General features: G+C 38.7%; 5 protein-coding genes across 13 annotated transcripts in view; 1 reads left to right on the forward strand and 4 right to left on the reverse strand.

Moving 5' to 3' along the window:
* Positions 1-4,086, reverse strand: LOC113674597 (neogenin-like). 4 transcript variants are annotated; one of them, XM_089197154.1, is made up of 6 exons: positions 3,690-4,086; positions 3,236-3,409; positions 2,789-3,112; positions 2,019-2,316; positions 1,058-1,616; positions 1-755 (listed from the first exon to the last, which is right to left on the reverse strand). In XM_089197154.1, exons 2-4 carry the CDS (start codon positions 3,354-3,356, stop codon positions 2,111-2,113), a joined length of 651 nt encoding a protein of 216 aa, XP_089053280.1. In that variant the 5' UTR covers positions 3,357-3,409; positions 3,690-4,086; the 3' UTR covers positions 1-755; positions 1,058-1,616; positions 2,019-2,110. The 4 variants fall into 4 exon arrangements, with proteins under 4 accessions (XP_089053280.1, XP_089053278.1, XP_089053276.1 ...); XM_089197152.1 differs by having other exon boundaries at positions 1-1,545; XM_089197150.1 differs by having other exon boundaries at positions 1-1,616.
* Positions 1-22,512, reverse strand: LOC149049597 (peroxidasin homolog). 6 transcript variants are annotated; one of them, XM_089197147.1, is made up of 8 exons: positions 20,861-22,512; positions 18,524-18,626; positions 17,280-17,442; positions 16,832-17,155; positions 16,029-16,343; positions 14,174-14,662; positions 13,610-13,743; positions 1-256 (listed from the first exon to the last, which is right to left on the reverse strand). In XM_089197147.1, exons 3-8 carry the CDS (start codon positions 17,398-17,400, stop codon positions 197-199), a joined length of 1,443 nt encoding a protein of 480 aa, XP_089053273.1. In that variant the 5' UTR covers positions 17,401-17,442; positions 18,524-18,626; positions 20,861-22,512; the 3' UTR covers positions 1-196. The 6 variants fall into 6 exon arrangements, with proteins under 6 accessions (XP_089053273.1, XP_089053272.1, XP_089053270.1 ...); XM_089197144.1 differs by lacking the exon at positions 1-256 and adding an exon at positions 13,130-13,385; XM_089197146.1 differs by lacking the exon at positions 18,524-18,626.
* On the reverse strand, positions 7,748-10,091 carry LOC149049598 (ficolin-1-like). Its single transcript, XM_089197149.1, has 3 exons — positions 9,813-10,091; positions 9,131-9,514; positions 7,748-8,477 (listed from the first exon to the last, which is right to left on the reverse strand). Exons 1-3 carry the CDS (start codon positions 9,976-9,978, stop codon positions 8,173-8,175), a joined length of 855 nt encoding a protein of 284 aa, XP_089053275.1. The 5' UTR covers positions 9,979-10,091; the 3' UTR covers positions 7,748-8,172.
* Positions 19,442-25,928, forward strand: part of LOC149049599 (uncharacterized) — a 19,235-nt gene continuing 12,748 nt past the window's right edge. The window contains exon 1 of the mRNA XM_089197157.1: positions 19,442-20,712. The gene's annotated coding sequence lies outside the window, so the exon portion shown is untranslated. The remainder of the gene's footprint in view (positions 20,713-25,928) is intronic.
* The window catches only part of LOC149049600 (ficolin-1-like), a 4,315-nt gene continuing 2,503 nt past the window's right edge, over positions 24,117-25,928 (reverse strand). Inside the window, exons 2-3 of the mRNA XM_089197160.1 lie at positions 25,495-25,878; positions 24,117-24,842 (exon numbers count right to left, since the gene is read on the reverse strand). Coding sequence (XP_089053286.1) covers positions 24,538-24,842; positions 25,495-25,878 — 689 coding nt within the window. The 3' untranslated portion in view covers positions 24,117-24,537. The remainder of the gene's footprint in view (positions 24,843-25,494; positions 25,879-25,928) is intronic.

Below are 25,928 nucleotides of genomic sequence, written 5' to 3' on the forward strand. Positions count from 1 at the left end.
TTTGGTCGTTTGCAAAATTTATTCTGTCATTTGTGTGACTCATTTGATTTAGTGGGTTGTAAAAACTAACGCTTCAAACGCTTCTGGTCGTCTACCCATAACTATATGCAGAGTTGTTTTATTCGTGCCAGACTGGATTTCCTTTTCTTTCTCCCAACAGAGAGGCGGTAGCCGCACCCCTCGCTTGCCAGTACAATTAGACCAGTGACTGACTCTCTGATTTTTGGAGGAGGCGCATGGATATGGACTTGCTGATCTGTGAGAGGCAAATAGGAAGTAGTTAAATAAAAAGTCAAAGAGACTAGCAGTGATTTTAATGGTTGAAGGCCCATGCTAACTGAAGGAAGCAAAAAGTGTCATCTAATTATGTATAATTACTGTTATTTCTGTTTGAAGCCTATAGATTTTCAGGGGCTGGAGCATCAAATTGCGTGATGAGCCCTTTTCATATAAATGGGGAATCAGAGTTTTTGAAAACACCTTTAAAAGACGTCGATCCCAAAAAAATGCACCAACTGCAGAAACAAATGCAGATACCACGAAAGCAATCGCAGTTAGCTGAAAAATTGACAATCCAGTCCTTCTTGCCAGTGTTCGTGATTCAGATTTCAGATCTGGAAAAAGAATATAATCAGCTTATAACAAAGCTATTAATTCTAAAAAACTTCAATTACTTTGCTTCTGTTCAGCTCTTTTTAAATCAGCAACTTCTGATCAGGAAATTCTGCCCATCTCAGGCACAGGGGACGTCCCTTCTGGCAATTTGAAAAGTTTTCACAAGGACAGAGAGTTAAAAGACGCGTTTATATAGGGAAGTAACCATTGTGGTCAGACACAATAAACATAAGTAAGGCAGACTTTAGAAGTGCCTTAGACTATCGACGTTGCCGTCACAGTTGAGCCTATTTTCTTTTATACTTACTCTTAATGCATCTACTTGATCAAACTTTGTAGAATGTTGATGTCTGTGTCGAAACATTAGTTTAAATACATACAGCTAAGAAGGCAAGATAGTGACCTCTGTGTCACACAAAAGCTAAATCCATGATTTTATTACCTAAATCATTCACATGTAAGTTGACCTCGATTGATGCCTTTTCCCCTGCTATGTTACTTGCAGCACACTGATATTTGCCCCCATCCTCCTTCTTTACTGTTTCTATAAACAGTTGGTAATGAGTGTTTTGCTGACGTCGATCTCGAGTGATCATTGTCCTTGAAGTAGATTGGACATCATATGAATTGTTATCCTTGATCCACCTGACGGGTGACTGAGGATGACCAGTGGTAATACAATTCAAAGTAACGTCAGAACCGATGACAACACTTATGTTCCACCGATCTTTAACTACTTGAGTTACAGTTTGAGTGCCTGATGGGTGGAAGCTGGTCCCTGGGGTGGATTGCGTTGAATGCCGATCATTGCCCCCTGTACATGAGTGCTTGGCATGGGATGACTCTTGGCGGCGCAGATAAAAGTTACACTAAAACCGACAACAGCGCTTTGGTTTGTGAGATCTTCCATATTTTGAATAGGTTGGAGGTCTGAGGAATGACAATGAGGCAATTATTGTTGCTATGATAGCTGCAGGTTCCCAAACTCTCTTGCAAATAGACTAGAAGGAAGGAAGACACGCCTTAGGAGTGGCTTAAGGCAATTAAATAGCTGGAAACGAGTCCTTCCTATTTCCAAAGGTAGTTGGTAAGTGACAAATCAGCAGTTATTTCTCATATTTTAAAGCAGGAACGATCCTAAGTTGTTGTTGTCATTAAATTTCCCTTTCAAGTCAATTTATGCCTTTCTCTTCAATTTTTTGTCTTTTCTTTTCATTTTGTACGGTGATTTTTTCTCCATCTCACTATACTAATATTCTGTTAGTCACTTCAGGTTGAAAGTCATTTTGTTTCATAACCTTCCTTTTGACGAGGAAAAGTTATAAAGCTTTTCGGATAAATCATCTGCACAGTTTTTAAGAATAAATTGTCATTTTCAGGCGCAAAAAATGAATGCCTCTTACCTAAATCCTCTGTGAATAAGGAAGACACTCTTGATACCCTTACTCCGGCGCTGTTATTAGCCACGCAGTGGTATTTGCCACTGTCTTCCATCTTAGTGACTGCGAACGGTTTTGTTGTCTAACAAAATAACCTTCTCCTCTACCCTTGGGTTGGTTTGTAAAGCATATGGATCATCGTCCTTCACCCAAGAGATGGTTGGCCTGGGATAACCGGTGACAGTAGAATTGAAAATTACACTGGAATTGATAAAAGCACTTTGGTTCTTTGGATATTCAATAATTTGAATGTTTTGGGCTCCTGTAGAACAAAAGTGAGACAGTCGTTAAAGTATATTTTTGTGAGAACAAAGATACATAAAGGAGTTGTAACATTGAAGGTTGTTAAGGGTTGGTTCAAGTGAAGACAGGTGTCTAGACCCCCCTAACACTCTTTCTGTTGTATCGTCAACAGCTTGCGTAATTCATAAGAAAAGGTCAGACATTCAGTTATTAGACACTGAGAACAAGAGCGAAAATGTCCTCTCGAGTTATTTTCCATCAAATTTTATGTAGCCATATTTTTTTTACAATATTCCAATATAAGAATTAAAATTTTGTGGCTTAAAGATCGTTAACAACACCCAAGAAACTTACAGCTAATAATAAAAATCTCATTTTAACGTGACGTGATGGACCGCTGATAGAGTTGTTTCTTTTCTATCTTTCGTTTTTTTACTCGACCCGTCTTACTCAAATATTTTTCATGATCTTTGTCCCGCTTTGTTATTTACCTTCAGGACGAATTTCGACTGATTCTCTCCTGCAGTGTGCACGATAACCATTTCCTGCTTCACACATGTAGCTTCCAAGTTGATCTGCCGTTAGTTTTTCGATCATTAATGTGCATCTATGTTTTAACACCATGTGTCTACCTTGTACACATCTGTAATTAGCTGGCTTGTCCTGTGGATCGTACCACAGAATATACTCGGTCCATCGATCGTAATATCCTGCATCAATACTCCTGGGCTGCGCCGTACAAGTCAAGTTAACCTCAGTACCTACAGATAGTTCGTGCCTTGGTGGATTTATGGAAATCTCTACATCAGGTATTACTGGAGGAGGGAGAAGGATAGTCTATTAACGTATGTAACATAAAGAATTTGGCAGCGGCCATTTTGAGCTTAAAAAGATAGATTGCCAGTCCGAGAAAAACCCAAAATACCTCCACTACTTACTGGTCAGTTTAGTGTTGCAATTCATGCCCGTGGCTTGAGGGAGATTCAAGAGACCGCTCGTCACTATAAGGACTACCAGAAAAGGTTTAGAAAGATCATCTGGCCAAGTATTGAATTCCATCAGTACACGTTGGCGAATATCTGTGAGTCTTGTTCAAATAGCTTGTAAGGAATCTTGATCGCGTAATAAAGAAAAAAATGTAGCATTCTTAAAATAGTGAAATTTCATCGTTATGATCATAATCTATTTTTTTAACACAAGTGGTTGAGATAAATTGCTGACGCCCGAGGAACGCAATAACGGTCAAATCGTTGAGATTTTTTCAAAAACAAGGAAAGAACGAAAGAAAACCTAAAACAACGACAAAAAAAAAACACAGAATCGAATAGGGTCAAACTAAGTTAACTCTAATGAAAGTTATAATCAATTGTCGCGTGTGAGCCGGGCTCTTACCTTGACTGTCCTTAGTGCTCCGGGAAAGTAGTGCTGAAGCTTCCTTGAATTACTGGTTTTATTCTCCAACCTACAAAAAGTATCATTTTTCGAGAAGTGGGCATGGAACGCTCTGGATAATTTCGGTTGTTTGTCAAGGATTACTACGTTACAATCCGGTAATTTAACCGTCAGGCAGCTTTTTCAGGCGCCAATCCACCACGTACATCGTAACTCAACGCTCTGGCTGTCTTTTTTATCAATTCCAAATCATAGCTTTTACTTTAAAATTTGGGCGAATTAGCCTTCATTACAATGTAGTCTGGAGAGTAAGTGACATGGTGTTATGACAGGAATAAGAGCGATAGCAAAGCAAGCTTGAAATGGCAGAAACCGCCGGAAACTACGATGGACAAACAAGATGTGCGTAAGTTCTATTGCTTTTTTTTTTACATTCAAGCTTGAAATGGCAGAAATCGCCGGAAACTACGATGGACAAACAAGATGTGCGTAAGTTCTATTGATTTTTTTTTTACATGCAAGCTTTAAATGGCAGAAATCGCCGGAAACTACGATGGACAAACAAGATGTGCGTAAGTTCTATTGATTTTTTTTTTACATGCAAGCTTGAAATGGCAGAAATCGCCGGAAACTACGATGGACAAACAAGATGTACGTAAGTTCTATTGATTTTTTTTTACATGTAGAATATTCATATTTCGAAATATTTATCGCTGTAAATCGACCGCATTTCGCTCCCCATGCTATTCCTTGTAACGTGTTCAAATTCTCAAAGGTTCCTTTCGTAACTTAACACCGAGTCACAACGCGTGATGCTTTCATGAATTACTCGTTTGCTTCTACTCGAGACGCGAGCTTGGGCTGCCTGTGTTATCTGAAGCAAAAATTCAATGGTTATGTGGGACGGTCAAAAAAAAACTCAAGTTCTTGGTGGGTGTATGAACATGCCGTTTTATTCTCAACGGGGCATAACCATACCTTTTATTTTATAAGAAAGAACCCACGACCCGCATAAAAACCTAACAACGAAGATCAGTAAATACACCAGCAAAAATTGCAAAAAGCTTGTGATTGCTTTTATTTCCTTTGCAAAGGTCCGCTTATTAGAGATTCGCCCACGTAAACGAAAGCTTTCACTGACAAGTTTGTTTGGATCGGAGGCTTTTAACACCCATAAAGATACAGGTCAAATGATCATCAAAAGCGATTTTGTTCTTCTCTAAATATGTTTAGCTCTTATGGAGATAGGAAAATATTGAGGAAACTTTGGCACTCTACAGTGGAAGGGTCGCATACTTCGGGATTGTGGAAGGATTAAACAGGCTAAATCGTACCTCCTAAGAGATTCATGATGTAAATTATCTCGTCAATAAGTATGCAAGTTAAGATGTAATGCAATCTTTGCTCTGGCATCCTTGAAACTCGTTCAGCTTATCAAAATAAGCAAACATAAGTCCGGATAGCGTAGTACACATGTGGACTGAGAATCAACCCACTCTTTGCACGCTTGAGGTAGAGTTCTTACGATTTCGAAGACGTATATTTTTTTCTAAGATATATCTAGAGCGCTATTTTTCCTCTCTCCGTAAGGACTGGACATTAAAAAGTGGTGAGACGTAAAATGTCTTTAATTGAAATTCAGCACTCTGATTCCAACCTTTCCGTTTGAACGAAAAGCTCCTGTTTTCGGGGATTGTTTTTACCAATGCTCTTCCTTTTTAGCTTATTCATGCTGGAAGCACTGAATGGGGTATTGTGGTGAAGAAGATGTTGAAGGAAGTTGTCGACCGTGAATGGAAGTAGTCTCGCGTGTTACCCCGCCCCCACTTAGTGAAAGTCAAAATTAATTTCGATGAAGCTCAAAAACTTACATGGAAAGAAATAAAATGTTTTTATGGTTTAATAAAAATAATAACCTCAAATCACGTTTCCGAACTTCCAAAAATGCAACTTGTATCGAGTAGCCGAAATGTTCACACCTAATTTCTACAGGGAAAAGCGAAGCGTTACTTTCGTGACTGGCCATTTGTTTACTTTTCTGGTAGTTTTATCCCTCATCTGTTTGGTGATCACGCAAATATTAATATGTGAAAATCAGACTGCACAAAGGCTTGAAATTCTATTAAAAACGATTGTGGCCGCTTTGTTTAAAATCAAATGCAGTGACCACTTTGTTAAAAACAAGAGATATCATAAATCGGGCAAGGAATATTTCATAATAGTGCAAATGATGGTGAAAGATGAGGGCTAATAATGTTTTGCTGTTAGAGCAACATTTGATACCTGATTATGACCACCGGCCCACCCCCCGCCCCACAAACACATACACACACCAACAAAAAGGACACTGTCTGCCTAATGACCTCTACTCATCCCACCTCCAGCCTACACAACGGCTTTTTTCCAATTCCCATCGCGAAGAATGCACACGTTTTCTTATCACACAACTGCCCCCAAAATAAAAGAAATTTATTCTATAAGTCTTAAAAAATCACATAAACTGAATTCAACTGTACCTATATTCAGCAAGTCCAAGAAATCAATATAAACTTAAGCCATGATATGAATGAGCTGGCTCCAAGAGCCCTTTGATTGCTTTTGCTTTGTTTTGTTTTTTTTTCCCTTTCCATTGACAAATAAGAATGTTTTTTCTGCTTCACTAAAAGTATTTTTAGCACGATTCTTTCTTGCTCGTGTCCAACCTTCCCCTTTATATTTCAAGGGGTTGAAATCTCTGGCCCCATAACTCTATACTTGAGAGGCTATCTCATCAGATATTTGGCAATGTTTCATACAAGATTGAGAGGGAGTTACTAGTTTTCGAGCTAAGCTCGAGAAGACACTCACGTAACTTCCTTGGTTCTTTCTAAATGCTTCGTAACTTACCTATTTCTTGTAGAATGCTTAGTCAAGACCCATTCCATTCCAGCCGTGGAATTGCATATCTTGAAATAGACACGATTGACTGCTCATCGCTTCCGCTTCGTTTCCGTTTCCTTCAGCGGTAAGTATCGTCGATCATTTACCAAATTTCTTAGTCTGACAATTTAAGCCTTTTCACGGTTTTTGCTTCTTGGCCCTTTGTGCTTACCGAGAAAGCCTTTCTCACCGTAAAAGGGTATTTTGACCGTTGGTTGACAAGTAAGCTTATAGATGTCAACAAACAATGATTTTATCATCACATTATCCGACCCGAAAGTGATTGTTTGGAGAAATGTCACAAGCTTGGGGCATTTGGGAATTATTGGTTCACGTGATGGCTCACCATTGAGTCGACGTGGCTCAAGGGTAGAGCTTCCGAGCATGGAATCTGAAGGTGTGAGTTTCGATCCCTCTTGGGGACTCGGAGATGTTTTCTTTGTCCTAACTCCGTAACAAGACAGATTAACATTTCAGTCTGTTCTTTATTAATAATATTGTTCTGTCGAAAGAGGGAACTCTCTTAGGCGATCAAATAACCATTTGATAACCATCTAACAACCATTTTCAGAGTGACACATTAGTAATGACTGACAATTCGACAAAATAGGCGGAAGTCCTCATCAAAGTCAATTGACTCTGATAACAATGATGATGACAGTCTTCTCTGGATTACTCTTGCCCGGACGACCAGTTTACACGATCAGAAAGTTATTTTTGGGTTCACACAATTTACTGTGGAACTAAGATATTTCACCAATAATGGTCAAATACAGTGTTCCCCTATTAATTTCTCCACCTTTGGTGCATTGTCTAATATTACGCCTTCACTGCTCAGTTCAACCTTACTCCGAATTACCTTATTTTCTTGTATAAATTGCGTGAACTTCATTTTCGCTTTAATCGATTGTTCGCACTTTTGGTCCTGGTTTTATCCGCCACTTTCTTCACCGTATGCCATTTGCTTTTCTGGTCGATCAGGTGTCTTAATCAAGTCATAGGGTCGAAAAGTTCATTTCGAAAGCTCAAATAAAATTTCACTGGTCTGATTTTCATTTCTGATGTTCTGGAAGCGCGGGTAACATCTTTAGGATCTAAATATCTCCAATTAATCATTCTTGTTCAGTTGTATCCATAAATTCCTTTTCAAGAAAGTTGTATGCTTTATTTATGATCGTGCAACGGAGTTAATTTTCATAGTTGTTTTTGTCGACTTACTTGCAATATTTTCGATGTTCGGTGGGTACTTAGCCGTTTCGTTCGCATTTCGGTTACAAATATTTCTACAAATAGTTTTCTCTAATTTGATTATCGTCATTGCGTTGTCAGTGTTGGGAATTCTTAAATACCAACGACAGCCACACTTGTTGATTAAAAAGAATGTTATAACTTACTGAAATGCTCTGAATCGACCTCATCACTGTAATCCAGAATTGACAAATAGAAATTTAGTGAGATCAACAGTAGTCCTTCAATCAAAAGCGTAAATTCCTTGATATACATGAGAAGTTCAGAAAACAAATCGGTGTTCTCTCAGGAAATATGTGAACGCGCTCTTTCACCATCACAGCCTTTCTTTCATTGTTCCTCGTTTTGTCCGCCTCTCTTCTCGCCGTTTGAAGCTTGCAGGTCTGATTTTCATTTCTGTTGTTTTGGGAGTGCGAGCAGCATCGCCACGATCTAAATTTCCCCAATGAATTTTTCCGTCGTCTTTGCTTTCATAAATTCCGTTTAGATTTGAACGAATAGCACAGTTTTCCGGGAACCACCAGCTTCCCCCTTCTTTTTCAGGACAGATGGAATGCTTTTGATCCCAGGTTCTAAACTTTGAGCCATTATGATCACGGAGAGAATCATTGACAGTCGCATCTGTTAAAAAAGTAAGATCCACTCATAAATTATTGAAACTTTTGCGCAATTTTTGTCAAGATGAAAAAAAAATGGTTAAAAAGATTTTTTTGATCTCGAGAAGATAAGTGTGAAAAAAAGGGAAAAGAAAAATGTGAATCTGAGCATTGCGACATTGAGCTCTAATACTTGCATTACAGGTCAGATTTTCAGACCCTTAGCTGAGTCAGGGACTCGTTAAAGGAATACTACACGAAATCTATTCATTAGTTTAACACGCACATATACATGCGGTAATATGCTCACAAAGTGCTTAGTCTGGACGAAAACGTATACAAGAAAAAATAATCGAGGTGATTTATTGTTAAAAAGCTTATATGACGCTTACTTCGATAGTAACGACGGCTATAACTGAGCTCTTCAGTGTAGTCATTTTGTTGATACTCGATGGACCAAATTCATCTTCTTTACCCTCTGGCTTTGATTTCGAGACCGGGAAAACCAGTCAAGTCCCGAGAGTTAGAGATCTTAATCGTTTTGTCTGTCGACTGATAGGTACTACAATCATTTTCTTTTTCTTTTTCCCCAGAGAGTCGTATACTTTTGCTTCACTGTTTCATTTATTGTCATGCAACGAAGCTACTTGTCATTTATTGTTGCTTTTATTGACTTACTTGCCAAATTGCCAATGTTCAGCTGGTACTCAGCCGTTTCGCTCGCAATTCCAAACCATTTATATTCAGCGTAAACAATTGTTTTAGAATCGACCCCCAGATCCACTCTAAGCCTGTTGTTTTTATTCTTTTTAGTCAGCCGGAGGATCTTATCCAGTCCGAGCCAAAATTCACCATCGAGGAAACTTCCAAAACCATGTTTGTAGTCAGCCCAACTGCGGTTAAAATCAACGGAACCAGTTAGTCTTCTCTGGAACACTGTCCAGCCTCCACCGTCTGTTGTCTGGTCACAGTATACATCAAAGGCTTGTGAGTTGTCAGGTTTGATTGTATAAATACCATTGATTCTCTGACCAGATCTGTGCAGCTCAGCACAATTTTTAACTGTTGAATAAAAATACGAAAGTTTCGTCAACAAAGTTGCACGTAAATGAGCAGAATGGAAATAAAAAAGCCGAGGATCGTAGATGAGAAAGGAATCTGACTTCCGTCGACCACATCCTATGCCTCTGTGTGACGATTGTCTTTGAGTCAATTTTGATTTGCCTTAGTTTTAGTGCGCAACCTCGCACATGTATGATTTGTCTACACAGCCTGCAACTGATGAAATTGATGCAGAGAAATCGAACTAGTGGTAATTTAGCTCTTCATCACTATGGTGTAAGAAGGTAATCTTACTTACATGTACACGTTGAAGATGAGATTAGAATCACCAACAGTATTGGCCCGAACAGCCAATTAGAAACTCTGAAAAGGAAATTCATCTTATATAATGTGAAGCTCTCTCTTGCTTTAAGCAACGAAAGGTTATAATATGTAACAGTGACGGACTGAAGAAACACAGTCATTTATAGTCTGGATTGGAATTGATTAGCTATTTAGGCCATTACTGCAAAAGCTATTTATAGGGGTGCACGAACTTGTTAAATATCACAACTCCGTGAAAGAGTATTCAGAATTGTCTGGGTCGACCACACACCTTTCCGTGGGTGATGATGGGGCAGAATTTGGGGCAGTGGCTTTTACGAATTACCGGTAGGAAGAATGAAACATCTTACAAGAAAAATTTATCTCAATTTGATCCCTACAATCAATTAGCGTTTGAAACTCTGACCATAACCAAGAAGTTGTGCATTGTCGGCTATTGTCGAAAGAATATTTCGTATTAAAAGTCACAAGAAAGTTCTCTTGTTGACTGTTGTGCTGATAATCGAATACCTATGTTGTGCTACATTGAAAAAGATATATATTACTGGTATTTAATAATTAGTAATAGTTATTATCTGATCGAGTCCTCCCACATCATTTCCTCTGCTTGATAATTTGACATTAATCGTTACCGCGGGATTATAAACTGGGTCATGGGGATAAAGTTATCTCAGTTTATAATTTCTTGTCATCACGAATACGCCACCGCCAGGAGTTTTGTGATGTTGAACTTTCCAGAGTTATGCTTAACGTGGGTGTTAATTCCTTTTAATAGCTAAACACTTGCCTAATTGTTAGAAAGATACAGCTGCATTGTTATTCTGATACTTGGACTGAAGGGTTTAGGGTCCAAAAATCACCTGATGTGATTGTCCAAGGGCAATTGTTAGCAGACAGAAGTTTGGATAACTTGAGCTAAAAAATATTATTTCTTCCTGACAAAAAAACACACAAGGGTAATAAGGGTAGTAATAATTGCTCCATTTTTCGTTCCATGATAACACTCCATACAAGTTGGGAATTTTTTCCAAGGTCGTTTCCTCTCACATAAACTAGACCTACAATTCATAAATATGTAGCAACTGCTTCACTCTTTCTTTTTATGAACATCATCCTTGAGCGCATGAGTAAACATATTTTCTTAAGTGTGCTATTAAGTTCATCAAAGTGCTACCCACGCGAAGATTACGTTTTTCATAGAGAATTTACATGAAATACTAAAGATCAGAAAGAGGAAATAAAGGTATTCTTTATTAAAGACCCTACTACTTATCGGCTTTTGTAGCCATCTTTAGATCAAAAGAAAAGTTGTGCAGAGTCGAACGCAGAATTCAGACAAAATTGTGTTATTTATCAAAACCATTACACATAAGGTTAGGACTTTTGCGTGCAAATGTCTTGTTACTGTCTGTTAATTTTCCGGAATAAATCAATTTGACCCGACTACAAAACGGAAGTGAATTAAAACCCTTAAAGTGCTCGTAATTCAATTAAAGACATAAAAAGGTCCAAAAGAGATGGAGAACATTATGGGGAGGTTCTTTATGACAGTGGTCGACCTCCGGGAAATTTCAACATCAAAACAGCCCAACAAGAAGCTAGGTAATTTCTCCCGCTAAAAATAACAATATAAAAAAACAACAAACACACAAAAAAACATACAAAAAAACCAATTTATGTGGCATGGCTTTGTGATTCGCGTGTTTCACTTTCGTCTGGGGTTGGGCATGATTTCCGCCGTTGTTTCTAGAGGAGGAACCGGAGTGTGGGCTCGAACAATACTAAATGACCCAGCTTATCATAGCAGGAATATTTCATCTTTTAGTCAGCAAGAATGATGACGTCTTATGATCGGCTCATCTTTCGTTACTTTCTTGCTTAACGGGAAAAAATACACCTAAAGGTTATATGGGAAGTAATCAAAAGAGATCAAGTGTCTAATCCTGACATCACTGACCGTTTTTTATGCCTTAAGGGCAGAAGTCTGGAATGAAGTAACTTTGCAGAATTCAGAATGATGTCGCTCTTATTATGGCTGTTACTAAAGACTAAACGTTCTCCCGTCTGTTTTCTTCCTTTCGTAGTCTTAGTAAAATCGATGCTTGACCTACAAAGAGATCCTACTTTTTTTAATAACCCTTTTGGTGGTCTTTAATAGATATAACTCAGTCATTCGTTTACACTTGTGCGGTCAAGTGTGAACATCACTCGGTCAGTTACTCTCACATCTTTCTCTCAATATAACTCCGCAACTTGCCGTTATTGAAATATTATCTGGTTTGTTGCGCAGACTTATACAGTCACTTGGAAATTTTACTCTGTCAGCTGTACACACTTCGTTTTAGTCAGCTGCAAAAATGGGCTAGTTTATACTTTATATTTTCTAAAATGTAGACATCACTCCAGTAGCTTGTTTTATCATATGACACGGAAACGGTCATAGGCCGTGTATTTTTGTTCACGAAAGCTAACAAACTACTTGCTAACCTATGACCAATAGTCCTTAGTACAGCCCTCACGCTCGGTTAGTAAGAAGTTGGTATTGACTTATTCGATTGGTTGCTATCATAATACTCTTTCAGTTGTAATAAATAATTAGCTTGGTTACACTGTCTGTTGTAAAAAACAATTAGCTTGAATTTTCTGTCCGTTGTTTGCACTTATTTGGTCGGTTGTAATCTTCATAAGGCAATTTAGTATTACCAACTGAGTTGGCCACCGTTGACTTGAGAGTTTCAAAGATGACGTTTTGAGGGTAAGTACTTCGCCACAGAAAATGACGAAGGGCTAACGAAGGGCTAACGAAGGGCTATCGAAGGGCTAACGAAGGGCTAACGAAGGGCTAACGAAGGGCTAACGAAGGGCTAACGAAGGGCTAACAAAGGGCTAACGAAGGGCTAACGAAGGGCTAACAGAGGGCTAACATAGGACTTACGCTCGAAGCGTAAGCTTTAAAACTCTTTGCAGTGGCCAATTTACGTTACCAACTCAGCTGGTAATACCTTGTTTTATTCTCCCAGCGACACAGCACCACAGTTTCTTTAAAAACTTACCCCCTATAATCATGATACACTGTAAGTTGTATAGACTTTTTCGGTCGCTTGTAAACATGATACCCAACCAGTTTATACCTTTTCTCATTAACATCTGTCAGCAAATTTCCCATTTTGTTCTCCATTTATCTCCCAATAAAATACTTAGGGTTAGGGTCATCTGTGATTCAGACAGATGATGCTGTGAGGAGAATTAAGATGTAAGTCACTCTTATGGGTCAAAGGCGTAAGGCACTGATTTGGTCGTTTGCAAAATTTATTCTGTCATTTGTGTGACTCATTTGATTTAGTGGGTTGTAAAAACTAACGCTTCAAGCGCTTCTGGTCGTCTTCCTATAACTATATGCAGAGCTGTTTTATTCGTGCCAGACTGGATTTCCTTTTCTTTCTCCTAACAGAGAGGCGGTAGCCGCACCCCTCGCTTGCCAGTACAATTAGACCAATGATTGTCTCTCTGACTTTCGGAGGAGGCTCATGGATATCGACTTGCTGATCTATGAGAGGCAAATAGGAAGTAGTTAAATAAAAAGTCAAAGAGACTAGCAGTGATTTAGATGGTTGAAGGCACATGCTTACTAAAGAAAGCAAAAAGCGTCATCTAATTATGTGTAATTACAGTTATTTCTGTTTGAAGCCAATAGACTTTCAGGGGCTGGAGCATCAAATTGCGTGACGAGCCCTTTTCATATAAATGGGGAATCAGAGTTTTTGAAAATACCTTTAAAAGACGTCGATCCCACAAAAATGCACCAACTGCAAAAACAGATGTAGATACCACGAAAGCGATCGCAGTCAGCTGAAAAATTGACAATCCAGTCCTTCTTGCCAGTGTTCGTGATTCAGATTTCAGATCTGGAAAAGGAAAATAATCTGCTTATAACAAAGCTATCAATTCTACAAAAATTCAATTACTTTGCTTCTTTTCAGCTCTCTTTAAATCACCAACTACTAATCAGGAAATTCTGCCCATCTCAGGCACAGGGGACGTCCTTCTAGCAATTTGATAAGTTTTCACAGGAACAGAGAGTTATTAGATATTAGTTTATGTAGGGAAGTAACCATGGTGGTCAGACACAATGAACATAATTAAGACAGACTCTAGAAGTGCTTGAGACTATCGACGTTGCTGTCAGAATTGAGCCTATTTTTCTTTTGTACTTACTCTTAATGCATCTATTTGATCAAACTTTGTAGAATGTTGATGTCTGTGTCGAAACATTAGTTTAAATACAGAAGGCACAAAAGCTAAATCGCACAAAAGCTAAATCCATGATTTTATTACCTAAATCATTGACATGTAAGTTGACCTCGATTGATACTTTTTCCCCTGCTATGTTACTTGCAGCACACTGATATTTGCCCCCATCCTCCTTCTTCACTTTTTCTATAAACAGCTGGTAATGAGTGGTTTGGTCACGTCGATCTCGAGTGATCATTGTCTTTGAAGTAGATTGGACATCATATGAATTGTTGTTCTTGATCCACCTGACGGTTGACTGAGGATGACCAGTGGTAATACAATTCAAAGTAACTACAGAACCGATGACAACACCTAGATTCCACCGATCTTCAACAATTTGAGTTACAGTTTGAGTGCCTGATGGGTGGAAGCTGGTCCCTGGGGTGGATTGCGTTGAATGCCGATCATTGCCCCCTTCACGTGAGATGCTTGGCTTGAGATGAATCTTGGCGGTGCAGATTAAAGTTACAGTAAAACTGACAACAGCGCTTTGGTTCGTGGGATCTTCCACATTTTGAATAGGTTGGAGGTCTGAGGAATGACAGTGAGGCAATTATTGTTGCTATGATAGCTGCAGCTTCGCAAACTCTCTTGCAAATAGACTAGAAGGAAGGAAGACACGCCTAAGGAGTGGCTTCAGGCAATTAAAAAGCTGGAAACGAGTCCTACCTATTTCCAAAGGTACTTGGCAAGTGACAAATCAACAGTTATTTCTCATATTTTAAAACAGGAAGGATCATAAGTTGTTGCTGTCATAAAATTTCCCTTCCACGTCCTTTTTTGCCTTCCTCTTCAATTTTTTCTCTTTTCTTTTCATTTTGTACGGTGATTTTTTTTCCATCTCACCATACTAATATTCTGAAAGTGAAATGTGATCATCGCAGTAAATTTCCAATTTAAGCAATTGGAAAGAAGAAGCCTGAAAAAAATCAGGGCTTCAACGGGATTCGAACCCGTGACCTCCGCGATACCGGTGCGATGCTCTACCAACTGAGCTATGAAGCCACACATTGGGAGCGAGGTCAATTTATTGAGTTCATATCTTCCCGTGCAGTGAAATGATGTGGAGTTTATATGAAATAATTCATATTTGTACTGCTACTAAGATATACGTTGAAGCCCTGATTTTTTTCAGGCTTCTTCTTTCCAATTGCTTAAATTGGAAATTTACTGCGATGATCACATTTCACTTTCATCTACAACCGCAGTACAAATATGAATTATTTCATATAAACTCCACATCATTTCACTGCACGGGAAGATATGAACTCAATAAATTGACCTCGCTCCCAATGTGTGGCTTCATAGCTCAGTTGGTAGAGCATCGCACCGGTATCGCGGAGGTCACGGGTTCGAATCCCGTTGAAGCCCTGATTTTTTTTCAGGCTTCTTCTTTCCAATTGCTTAAATTGGAAATTTACTGCGATGATCACATTTCACTTTCATCTACAACCGCAGTACAGATATGAATTATTTCATATAAACTCCACATCATTTCACTGCACGGGAAGATATGAACTCAATAAATTGACCTCGCTCCCAATGTGTGGCTTCATAGCTCAGTTGGTAGAGCATCGCACCGGTATCGCGGAGGTCACGGGTTCGAATCCCGTTGAAGCCCTGATTTTTTTTCAGGCTTCTTCTTTCCAATTGCTTAAATTGGAAATTTACTGCGATGATCACATTTCACTTTCATCTACAACCGCAGTACAAATATGAATTATTTCATATAAACTCCACATACTAATATTCTGTTCGTCACTTCAGGTTGAAGCTAATTTTGTTTCATAACCTTCCTTTTGACGAGACATAGTTACAAAGCTTTTCGGATAAATCATCTGCACAGTTTTTAAGAATAAATTGTCATTTTCGGGCGCAAAAAATGAATGCCTCTTACCTAAATCCTCTGTCAATAAGGAAGACACTCTTGATACCCTTTCTCCAGCGCTGTTATTAGCCACGCAGTTGTATTTGCCAATGTCTTCCATCTTAGTTCCTTTTAACAAGAGCTGACTGCGAACGGTTTTGTTGTCTAACAAAATAACCTTCTCCTCTACCCTTGGGTTGGTTTGTAAAGCATATGGATCATCGTCCTTCACCCAAGAGATGGTTGGCCTGGGATGACCGGTGGCAGTGCAATTGAAAGTTACGCTGGAATTGATAAAAGCACTTTGGTTCTTTGGATATTCAATAATTTGAATGTTTTGGGCTCCTGCAGAACAAAAGTGAGACAGTCGTTAAAGATTATTTTTGTGAGAACAAAAATACTTAAAGAAAAGTGGCATTGAAGGTTTTTAAGGGTTGGTTGAAGTGAAGGTAGGCATCTGGACCCTCTATCACTCGTTCTGTTGTATCGTCAACAGCTTGCATAATACGTAAGAAAAGGTCAGACATTTAGTCATTAGACACTGAGATCAAGAGCGAAAATGTCCTCTTGAGTTATTTTCCATCAAATTTTATGTAGCCATATATTTTTTACAATATTCCGTTAATATAAGAATTAAAATTTTGTGGCTTAGAGAGACCAACCCAAGGGTAGAGGAGAAGGTAATTTTTAATAACAACTAAGAAACTGACAGCTAATAATAAAAATCTCATGTTGACATGACATGATGGACTGCTGATGGAGTTGTTTCTTTTCTATCTTTTTTTTACTCGACCCGTCTTATTTAAATATTTTTCATGTATCTTGTTGTTTACCTTCAGGACGAATTTCGACTGATTCTCTCCTGCAGTGGGCACGATAACCATTTCCTGCTTCACACGTGTAGCTTCCAAGTTGATCTGCCGTCAGTTTTTCGATCATTAATGTGCATCTATGTTTTAACACCATGTGTCTACCCTGTACACATCTGTATCCAGCTGGCTTGTCCTGTGGATCGTACCACTGAATATACTCGGTCCATCGATCGTAATATCCTGCATCAATACTTCTGGGCTGCGCCGTACAGGTCAGGTTTACCGCTGTACCTACGGATAATTCTTGCCTTGGTGGATTTATGGAAATCTCTACATCAGGTATTACTGGAGGAGGGAGAAAGATAGTCCATTAAACATATGTTACATAGAGAATTTGTTAGGGGCCATTCTGAACTTAAAAAGATAGATTGCCAGTTCGAGAAAAACTCAAAATACCTCCGCTACTTACTAGTCAGTTTAGTGTTGCAGTTCATGCCCGCGGCTTGAGGGAGATTCAAGAGACCGCTCGTCACTATAAGGACCACCAGAAAAGGTTTAGAGGCATCATCCGGCCAAGTATTGATTCCCATCAGTACACGTTGGCGAGTAAATGTGAGTCTTGTTCAAATAGCCTGTAAGGAAGATTGTTCGAGTAATAAAGAAAAAACATAGCATTCTTAAGGGCGCATAGCGGTTGGATTTTGAATAAAAATTGAAAATTTCACTTATTTTTTATTTCCTCTTAAATGATTTTCAGATAATGTTTCAGATAATATGTTTTTTTAGCTTTTTTATTCATGCACCGCTGAAAACAGCCCCTTTGAAGGCCAGTACGTTGCTTGTTTTTGGTTGCCATGACAACCACAGGTAATCCAATCGTTTTGGCACGTTTCATTTCTCCAAAATGGTACTAAAACTAAGTCCATTCGATCCTGAGACCCTTAAGTCCAGCCCCACATTCTTAAGTTAAAATTTCCACCAATATGAAGCCCGGTTACAAAGCACTCAATCTTCACAGATCGAGCGTGAGTGCCCATCTTGTCTTCTTGCCCGTAAACCGTGCCAAAAGTTGGGGAAAAAACAGTCTCTTTTAAGGAATTATGCTTTAAAAAGAAAGAAAGATTTTAAAAGAACCCAGAAGCAGGAAGTAGCGCAGAAGAGAAAGAAAGAAACGCGAGCTGTAGAGGTCACCTTCGTTAGAGAAGATGATGTTGTCAGCGAGCAAATTCTGGGGTCTGGGGGCTGTCCTGGTGTATCGGTACACGGGGGAATTCCTATTGTTTTCATATCCATACATGGAGTTGTGACGCAGTTCGTTAATGTTTCGTTCCTTTGTGTACCGGTACACGAGGACACAACCAAATTCTGCCCCTCGCAGAATCTGCTTCCAAACGGAAAATACAGCCAAACGACGATGAAAGCTCCTCGAATGAACGTATTGAAGATCATCTGGCGCCTGCCGAAAGGATACAGACTTGTTTCAATGGACAGTCTTCTTAAATTTGTGAAGAGAATTTACGAATAAACTCCACGTAATTTAGTTAAGAGTTACGTGAGTTAAATTTTAAGGCCTTTGAAATAAGATATAAAAGCTGTTTTTCTGGATCAATGCTGGACCAAAATTACTAGAGTTATATCCCTTTATTAATAAAAACGTTGATTGTCTTTATGGATCTACTAGGCCAAATACAGATATTGAAGAGTTCCTGTTACCAGTTTGGAATTGGTAGCTCACTTTATGTCAAGTGCAGTGGTTGGGGCACTCTGAGTTTCTTGCAACTGGTAGCCACCCTCAAGATGATGTTATCCTAGAGCTCTTCAAGGAAAATATGTGAACAGAAGAATGGAGTTTGCTGTATTTGAGAGTGGGAATGGGAGAGAAGAAGTTGCCAAATTTTGTGAGGTGTACAATATCCCAGCCATGAAGACGCCCTTAGTCAAGCCTTCCAAGAGGAAAGAAGCAAACAGCTACAAAAGAACTGTGCAGGCACAGGTAGAAGGAAGTAAGACAAAGAAACAGTGGAAGAATTCAGCAAGCATAGCACAGAGCTCAAGAAAAACACAAACAATATAGACTTGCACGAAGACAAGCTTAGCAGAGAGAAGAAGACCTGTGTTTAACCTGTGGAAGGCATAATTTGAAGCTGGAGACTTTGACAAAACACAGCTCTGCAGAGTAGGTTAAAAGAGAGAGAACCAAAGAACCTAAGCATACCTTCAAGTAGGTGTGCTGTGATGTACAAAAGGCCATTTTATGGAGTCTTTAGTCTTACAAATGACATTTAGAAAAAACTGAAGTTTTAATTGCATTTTTCCGAAAATAGCTTTTTTCGGGGTAATTTTGTCGGCCCCTCAAATTTCTTGAAGAGTATTTCAGCTACTGACACCAAATTTGGTACAAAGATTGTTTTTGTAATTATCTGCAATGTAATTGAGTAAAATTTATTTTTCTGAAATACAACTGATTTTATAAGTAATTTGTCTTTTGCAAAATCTAATTGGTTACCATGACAACCAAAATGGTCAAAAGGGAGTAGCTCTCAATAAGGTTGCAGCCCATTTGATAATGCTTTATCATACCAAAAATTAGGTGATTATTTTAAAAGGAAATGACAAAAAAGTGGAGGGGGGGGAGGGGCCCAATTTGACCCTCAGAATAGCCCTTCACAGTAACTTGTTAAAATATGTTTACTCAAAAAATGTCATGTTGTAGGCAGTTGCTTGGGTGTACCTCTTGCCAAGTTTGAGGTGATTTGATTGAATTGTTGATTAAATATGATTTTTTAAGTAAGTTACCAAAATCTTATCATAAACCAACCGTAATGCCCTCTTAAAATAGTGAAATGTCAGCATCATGATCTCTTTTTTTAACATAAGTGGTTGAGAATAATTACTGACGCCCGGGGAACGCAATAACGGTCAAATCGTTGAAATTTTTTTTTTAAAAAGTAAAGAACAAAAGAAAACCAAAAAAACAAAGACGACGAAAAAAGAAAAAAAAAACAGAATCGGAAGAGTGTCAAACTTAGTTGACTCTAATAACATGATTATGGTGAGCTAAGTTGATTATAGTAAACAGATTATATTCGCTCAGTTTGATACCTTTCTTTTCTAAGAATACCATGCAGCTACATTACCGACATTTTTTATATCTTCTTGTTCTATTTTTGATTTTTCGAGTTAACATTTACTCTGTGTCAATTGAGAAATAAGCTTTGGACAGCCTATGTAGTCTAGAAACACAGACAAGTTTGGGCGCTAATTGTACATGAATTTAGCTTTTGTACTGGCAGCAGTAGGAGTTTAAGAAATCCTACACCGTGACTTTTGTTAACTTGCTTATTGTGGTAGCTAGTCTTCCAGAAACACTCAGCAGAATATCATCAAAAGAAAACAGCAAAAAACTGCAACTTTGACAATCATTAGCGTAGGGAATATCTGCTGTAAAAAGCCCTAAAGAAAAAGCTGACTGGCTATCAAGTGAACCTCAGTAAACCCAAATGTAGTTTTGACGGGTATTGTCGCCCTTGTCAGTTTGTAATTAGCTTCGACGGCGATTTTCTTCTTTAATCTTCTCGTTCTTACTCAACAGATAAGACGTCTTGATCGTCCATTAATAAGCTTCGACGGCGATTTTCTTTTTCATCTTCTCGTTCTTACTCAACAGATTGAGACGTCTTAATCGTCTGTTAAAATACCCATTTATGGAAAGGTTTGTCACGAAGTGCCTGATAAGTGCATTGATGTTTTGAAAAACACTGACCCCAATTTTCTTTTTCGTTGTCAAATACTCGGTAAACAACGCAAACCAGACTAAAAGATGCGCGGCATGCCTCCATGTTAATTCTAATGATTCCATGTTAGGTCTCATACCACAGACTTAGAAACAAAATACGAACCAGGTAAGAACTGACGAATTCTTAGAGCGAACAAAGCTTAGAATAAGTTTTAGAGGAAAGATTTTGTTCAGCTCTGTAGAGTGGGATTCAGGGTTAGTGTAAAGAGATATGAAACTTATGATCAATTGCCGCGTGTGAGCCGGGCACTTACCTTGACTGTCCTTAGAGCTCCGGGAAAGTACCGTTGAAGCTGCCTTGAATTACTGGTTTTATACTCCAACCTACAAAAAGTATCATATTTCGAGACGTGGGAGTCGAACGCTCTGATAATTTCGGTTTTTTTGTCAAGGATTACTATGTTAAATCCGGTAATTGAAACATTAGCCACCCTTTCCAGCCGCAAATCTACCACGCACATCGTGACTCAACGCTCCTGTCTTGTTTATCAATTCCAAATCATAACTTTTCCTTTAAAAATGTTGGGCGAATTAGCCTTCAAATAACACATTGCAAGGTAGTCTGGAGAAAAGGTGACTATGTGGGACTGGTCATATTTTTAATTTAAACTAAAATTAACAGAACGATGACGAAGTGACTAGAGAAAGATCAATGACAGTCCTCTATCTACACAGGCAGCCCAAGCTCACGTCTCGAGAAGAAGCAAACTAGTAATTCATGAAAGCGTCACGTGTTGTGTTAAAATATAAGTTAGGAGAGGACAATAAAAATTAGCTCGTCAATAATTAGGCAAGTTAAGATGTAATGCAATCTTTGCTCTGGCATTCTCGGAACTCGTTCAGCTTATCAAAATAAGCAAACATAAGTCCGGAGCATATGTGTCATGTGGGCTGAGAATCAACCCACTCTTTGCACGCTTGAGGTAGAGTTCTTTATGATTTTTTTCCAGGATATATATAAAGCGCTATTTCTCCTCTCTCCGTAAGGACTGGACATTAAAAAGTAGTGAAAGACGTAAATCTTCTTAATTGGAATTCAACACTCTGATTCCAACCTTTCCGTTTGGACGAAAAGCTCCCGTTTCCGGGATCGTTTTCCCCAATGCTCTTCCTTTCTAGCTCATTCATCCTGGAAGTTATGAATGAGATATTGTGGTGAAGCAGATGTCGACGGAAGTTGTCGATTGTGGACGGAAGTTGTATTCCGTAGACGGAAGTTGCATTGTGGACCGTGAAGGGAAGTAGTCTCGCGTGTTACTCCCCGCCCCCACTTAGTGAAAGTCAAAATCAATTTCGATGAAGCTCAAAAACTCACATGGAAAGAAATAAAATGTCTGTATGGTTTAATAAAAATAATAACCTCAAATCACGTTTCCGAACTTCTACAAATACAACTTGTATCGAGTAGCCGAAATGTTCACACCTAATTTCTATATAGAAAAGCGAAGCGTTGCTTTCGTGACTGGCCATTTGTCTACCTTTCCGGTAGTTTTATCCCTCATCTGTTTGGTGACTACGCAAATATTAATATGCGAAAATAAGACTACATGGAGGCTTGAAATTCTTTTAAGAACGATTGTGGCCGCTTTGTTTAAAATCAAATGCAGTGACCACTTTGTTAGAAACAAGAGATATCATAAATCGGGCAAGGAATATTTCATAATAGTGCAAATGATGGTGAAAGATGAGGGCTACTAATGTCTTGCTGTTAGAACAACATTTGATACCTGATTATGACCACCGGCCCACCCCCCGCACCACAAACACATACACACACCAACAAAAAGGACACTGTCTGCCTAATGATCTCTACTCATCCCACCTCCAGCCCACACAACGGCTTTTTTCCAATTCCCATCGCGAAGAATGCACACGTTTTCTTATCACACAACGGCCCCCAAAATAAAAGAAATTTATTCCATAAGTCTTAAAAAATCACCTAAACTGAATTCAACTGTACCTATATTCAGCAAGTCCAAGAAATCAATATAAACTTAAGCCATGATATGAATGAGCTGGCTCCAAGAGCCCTTTGATTGCTTTTGCTTTGTTTTGTTTTTTTCCCCTTTCCATTGACAAATAAGAATGTTTTTTCTGCTTCACTAAAAGTATTTTTAGCACGATTCTTTCTTGCTCGTGTCCAACCTTCCCCTTTATATTTCGAAGGGTTGAAATCTCTGGCCCCATAACTCTACACTTGAGAGGCTATCTCATCAGATATTTGGCAATGTTTCATACAAGATTTAGAGGGAGTTACTAGTTTTCGAGCTAAGCTCGAGAAGACACTCACGTAACTTCCTTGGTTCTTTCTAAATGCTTCGTAACTTACCTATCTCTTGTAGAATGCTTAGTCAAGACCCATTCCATTCCAGCCGTGGAATTGCATATCTTGAAATAGACACGATTGACTGCTCATCGCTTCCGCTTCGTTTCCGTTTCCTTCAGCGGTAAGTATCGTTGATCATTTACCAAATTTCTTAGTCTGACAATTGAAACCTTTTCACGGTTTTTGCTTCTTGGCCCTTTGTGCTTACCAAGAAAGCCTTTCTCACCGTAAAAGGGTATTTTCACCGTTGGTTGACAAGTAAGCTTATAGATGTCAACAAACAATGATTTTATCATCACATTATCCGACCCGAAAGTGATTGTTTGGAGAAATGTCACAAGCTTGGAACATTTGGGAATTATTGGTTCACGTGATGGCCTCGGTCACCATTGAGTCTACGTGGCTCAATGGTAGAGCTTCGGAGCATAGAATCTGTAGGTGTGAGTTTCGATCCCTCTTAGGGACTCGGAGATGTTTTCTTGGTCCTAACTCCGTGACAAGACAGATAAACATTTCAGTCTGTTCTTTATTAATAATATTGTTCTGTCGAAAGAGGGAACTCTCTTAGGCGATCAAATAACCATTTGATAACCATCTAATAACCATTTTCAGAGTGACACATTAGTAATGACTGACAATTCGACAAAATAGGCGGAAGTCCTCATCAAAGTCAATTGACTCTGATAACAATGATGACGACAGTCTTCTCTGGATTACTCTTGCCCGGACGACCAGTTTACACGATCAGAAAGTTATTTTTGGGTTCACACAATTTACTGTGGAACTAAGATATTTCACCAATAATGGTCAAATAAAGTGTTCCCCTATTAATTTCTCCACCTTTGGTGCATTGTCTAATATTACGCCTTCACTGCTCAGTTCAACCTTACTCCGAATTACCTTATTTTCTTGTATAAATTGCGTGAACTTCATTTTCGCTTTAATCGATTGTTCGCACTTTTGGTCCTGGTTTTATCCGCCACTTTCTTCACCGTATGCCATTTGCTTTTCTGGTCGATCAGGTGTCTTAATCAAGTCATAGGGTCGAAAAGTTCATTTCGAAAGCTCAAAGAAAATTTCACTGGTCTGATTTTCATTCCTGATGTTCTGGAAGCGCGGGTAACATCTTTAGGATCTAAATATCTCCAATTAATCATTCTTGTTCAGTTGTATCCATAAATTCCTTTTCAAGAAAGTTGTATGCTTTATTTATGATCGTGCAACGGAGTTAATTTTCATAGTTGTTTTTGTCGACTTACTTGCAATATTTTCAATGTTCGGTGGGTACTTAGCCGTTTCGTTCGCATTTCGGCTACAAATATTTCTACAAATAGTTTTCTCTCATTTGATTATCGTCATTGCGTTGTCAGTGTTGGGAATTCTTAAATACCAACGACAGCCACATTTGTTGATTAAAAAGAATGTTATAACTTACTGAAATGCTCTGAATCGACCTCATCACTGTAATCCAGAATTGACAAATAGAAATTTAGTGAGATCAACAGTAGTCCTTCAATCAAAAGCGTAAATTCCTTGATATACATGAGAAGTTCAGAAAACAAATCGGTGTTCTCTCAGGAAATATGTGAACGCGCTCTTTCACCATCACAGCCTTTCTTTCATTGTTCCTCGTTTTGTCCGCCTCTCTTCTCGCCGTTTGAAGTCTGCAGGTCTGATTTTCATTTCTGTTGTTTTGGGAGTGCGAGTAGGATTGTCAAGATCTAATTTTCCCCAATGAATTTTTGCGTTTTCTTTGCTTTCATAAATTCCGTTTAGATTTGAACGAATAGCACAGTCTTCCGGGAACCACCAGCTTCCCCCTACTTTTTCAGGACAGATAGAATGCTTTTGATCCCAGGTTCTAAATTTTGAGCCATTATGATCACGGAGAGAATCACTGACAGTCGCATCTGTAAAAAAGTAGGATCCACTCATAAATTATTTGAAACTTTTGCGCAATTTTTGTCAAGATGAAAAAAAAATGGGAAAAAAGATTTTTTAATCTCGAGAAGATAAGTGTGAAAAAAAAAGGGAAAAGAAAAATGTGAATCTGAGCATTGCGACATTGAGCTCTAATACTTACATTACAGGTCAGATTTTCAGACCCTTAGCTGAGTCAGGGACTCGTTAAAGGAATACTACACGAAATCTATTCATAAGTGTAACACGCACATATACATGCGGTAATATGCTCATAAAGTGCTTAGTCTAGACGAAAACGCATACAAGAAAAAATAATCGAGGTGATTTATTGTTAAAAAGCTTATATGAGGCTTACTTCGATAGTAACGACGGCTATAACTGAGCTCTTCAGTGTAGTCATTTTGTTGATACTCGATGGACCAAATTCATCTTCTTTACCCTCTGGCTTTGATTTCAAGACCGGGAAAACCAGTCAAGTCCCGAGAGTTAGAGATCTTAATCGTTTTGTCTGTCGACTGATAGCTAGGTACTACAATCATTTTCTTTTTCCCCAGAAAGTCGTATGCTTTTGCTTCACTGTTTCATTTATTGTCACGCAGCGAAGCTACTTGTCATTAATTATTGCTGTTATTGACTTACTTGCCAAATTGCCAATGTTCAGCTGGTACTCAGCCGTTTCGCTCGCAATTCCAAACCATTTATATTCAGCGTAAACAATTGTTTTAGAATCGACCCCCAGATCCACTCTAAGCCTGTTGTTTTTATTCTTTTTAGTCAGCCGGAGGATCTTATCCAGTCCGAGCCAAAATTCACCATCGAGGAAACTTCCAAAACCATGTTTGTAGTCAGCCCAACTGCGGTTAAAATCAACGGAACCAGTTAGTCTTCTCTGGAACACTGTCCAGCCTCCACCGTCTGTTGTCTGGTCACAGTATACATCAAAGGCTTGGGAGTTGTCAGGTTTGATTGTATAAATACCACTGATTCTCTGACCAGATCTGTGCAGCTCAGCACAATTTTTAACTGTTGAATAAAAATACGAAAGTTTCGTCAACAAAGTTGCACGTAAATGA

Source organism: Pocillopora damicornis, chromosome 2, assembly GCF_964200805.1.
Source record: "Pocillopora damicornis chromosome 2, jaPocDami1.2, whole genome shotgun sequence".
In the NCBI taxonomy this organism is placed as follows: Eukaryota; Metazoa; Cnidaria; class Anthozoa; order Scleractinia; family Pocilloporidae; genus Pocillopora; species Pocillopora damicornis.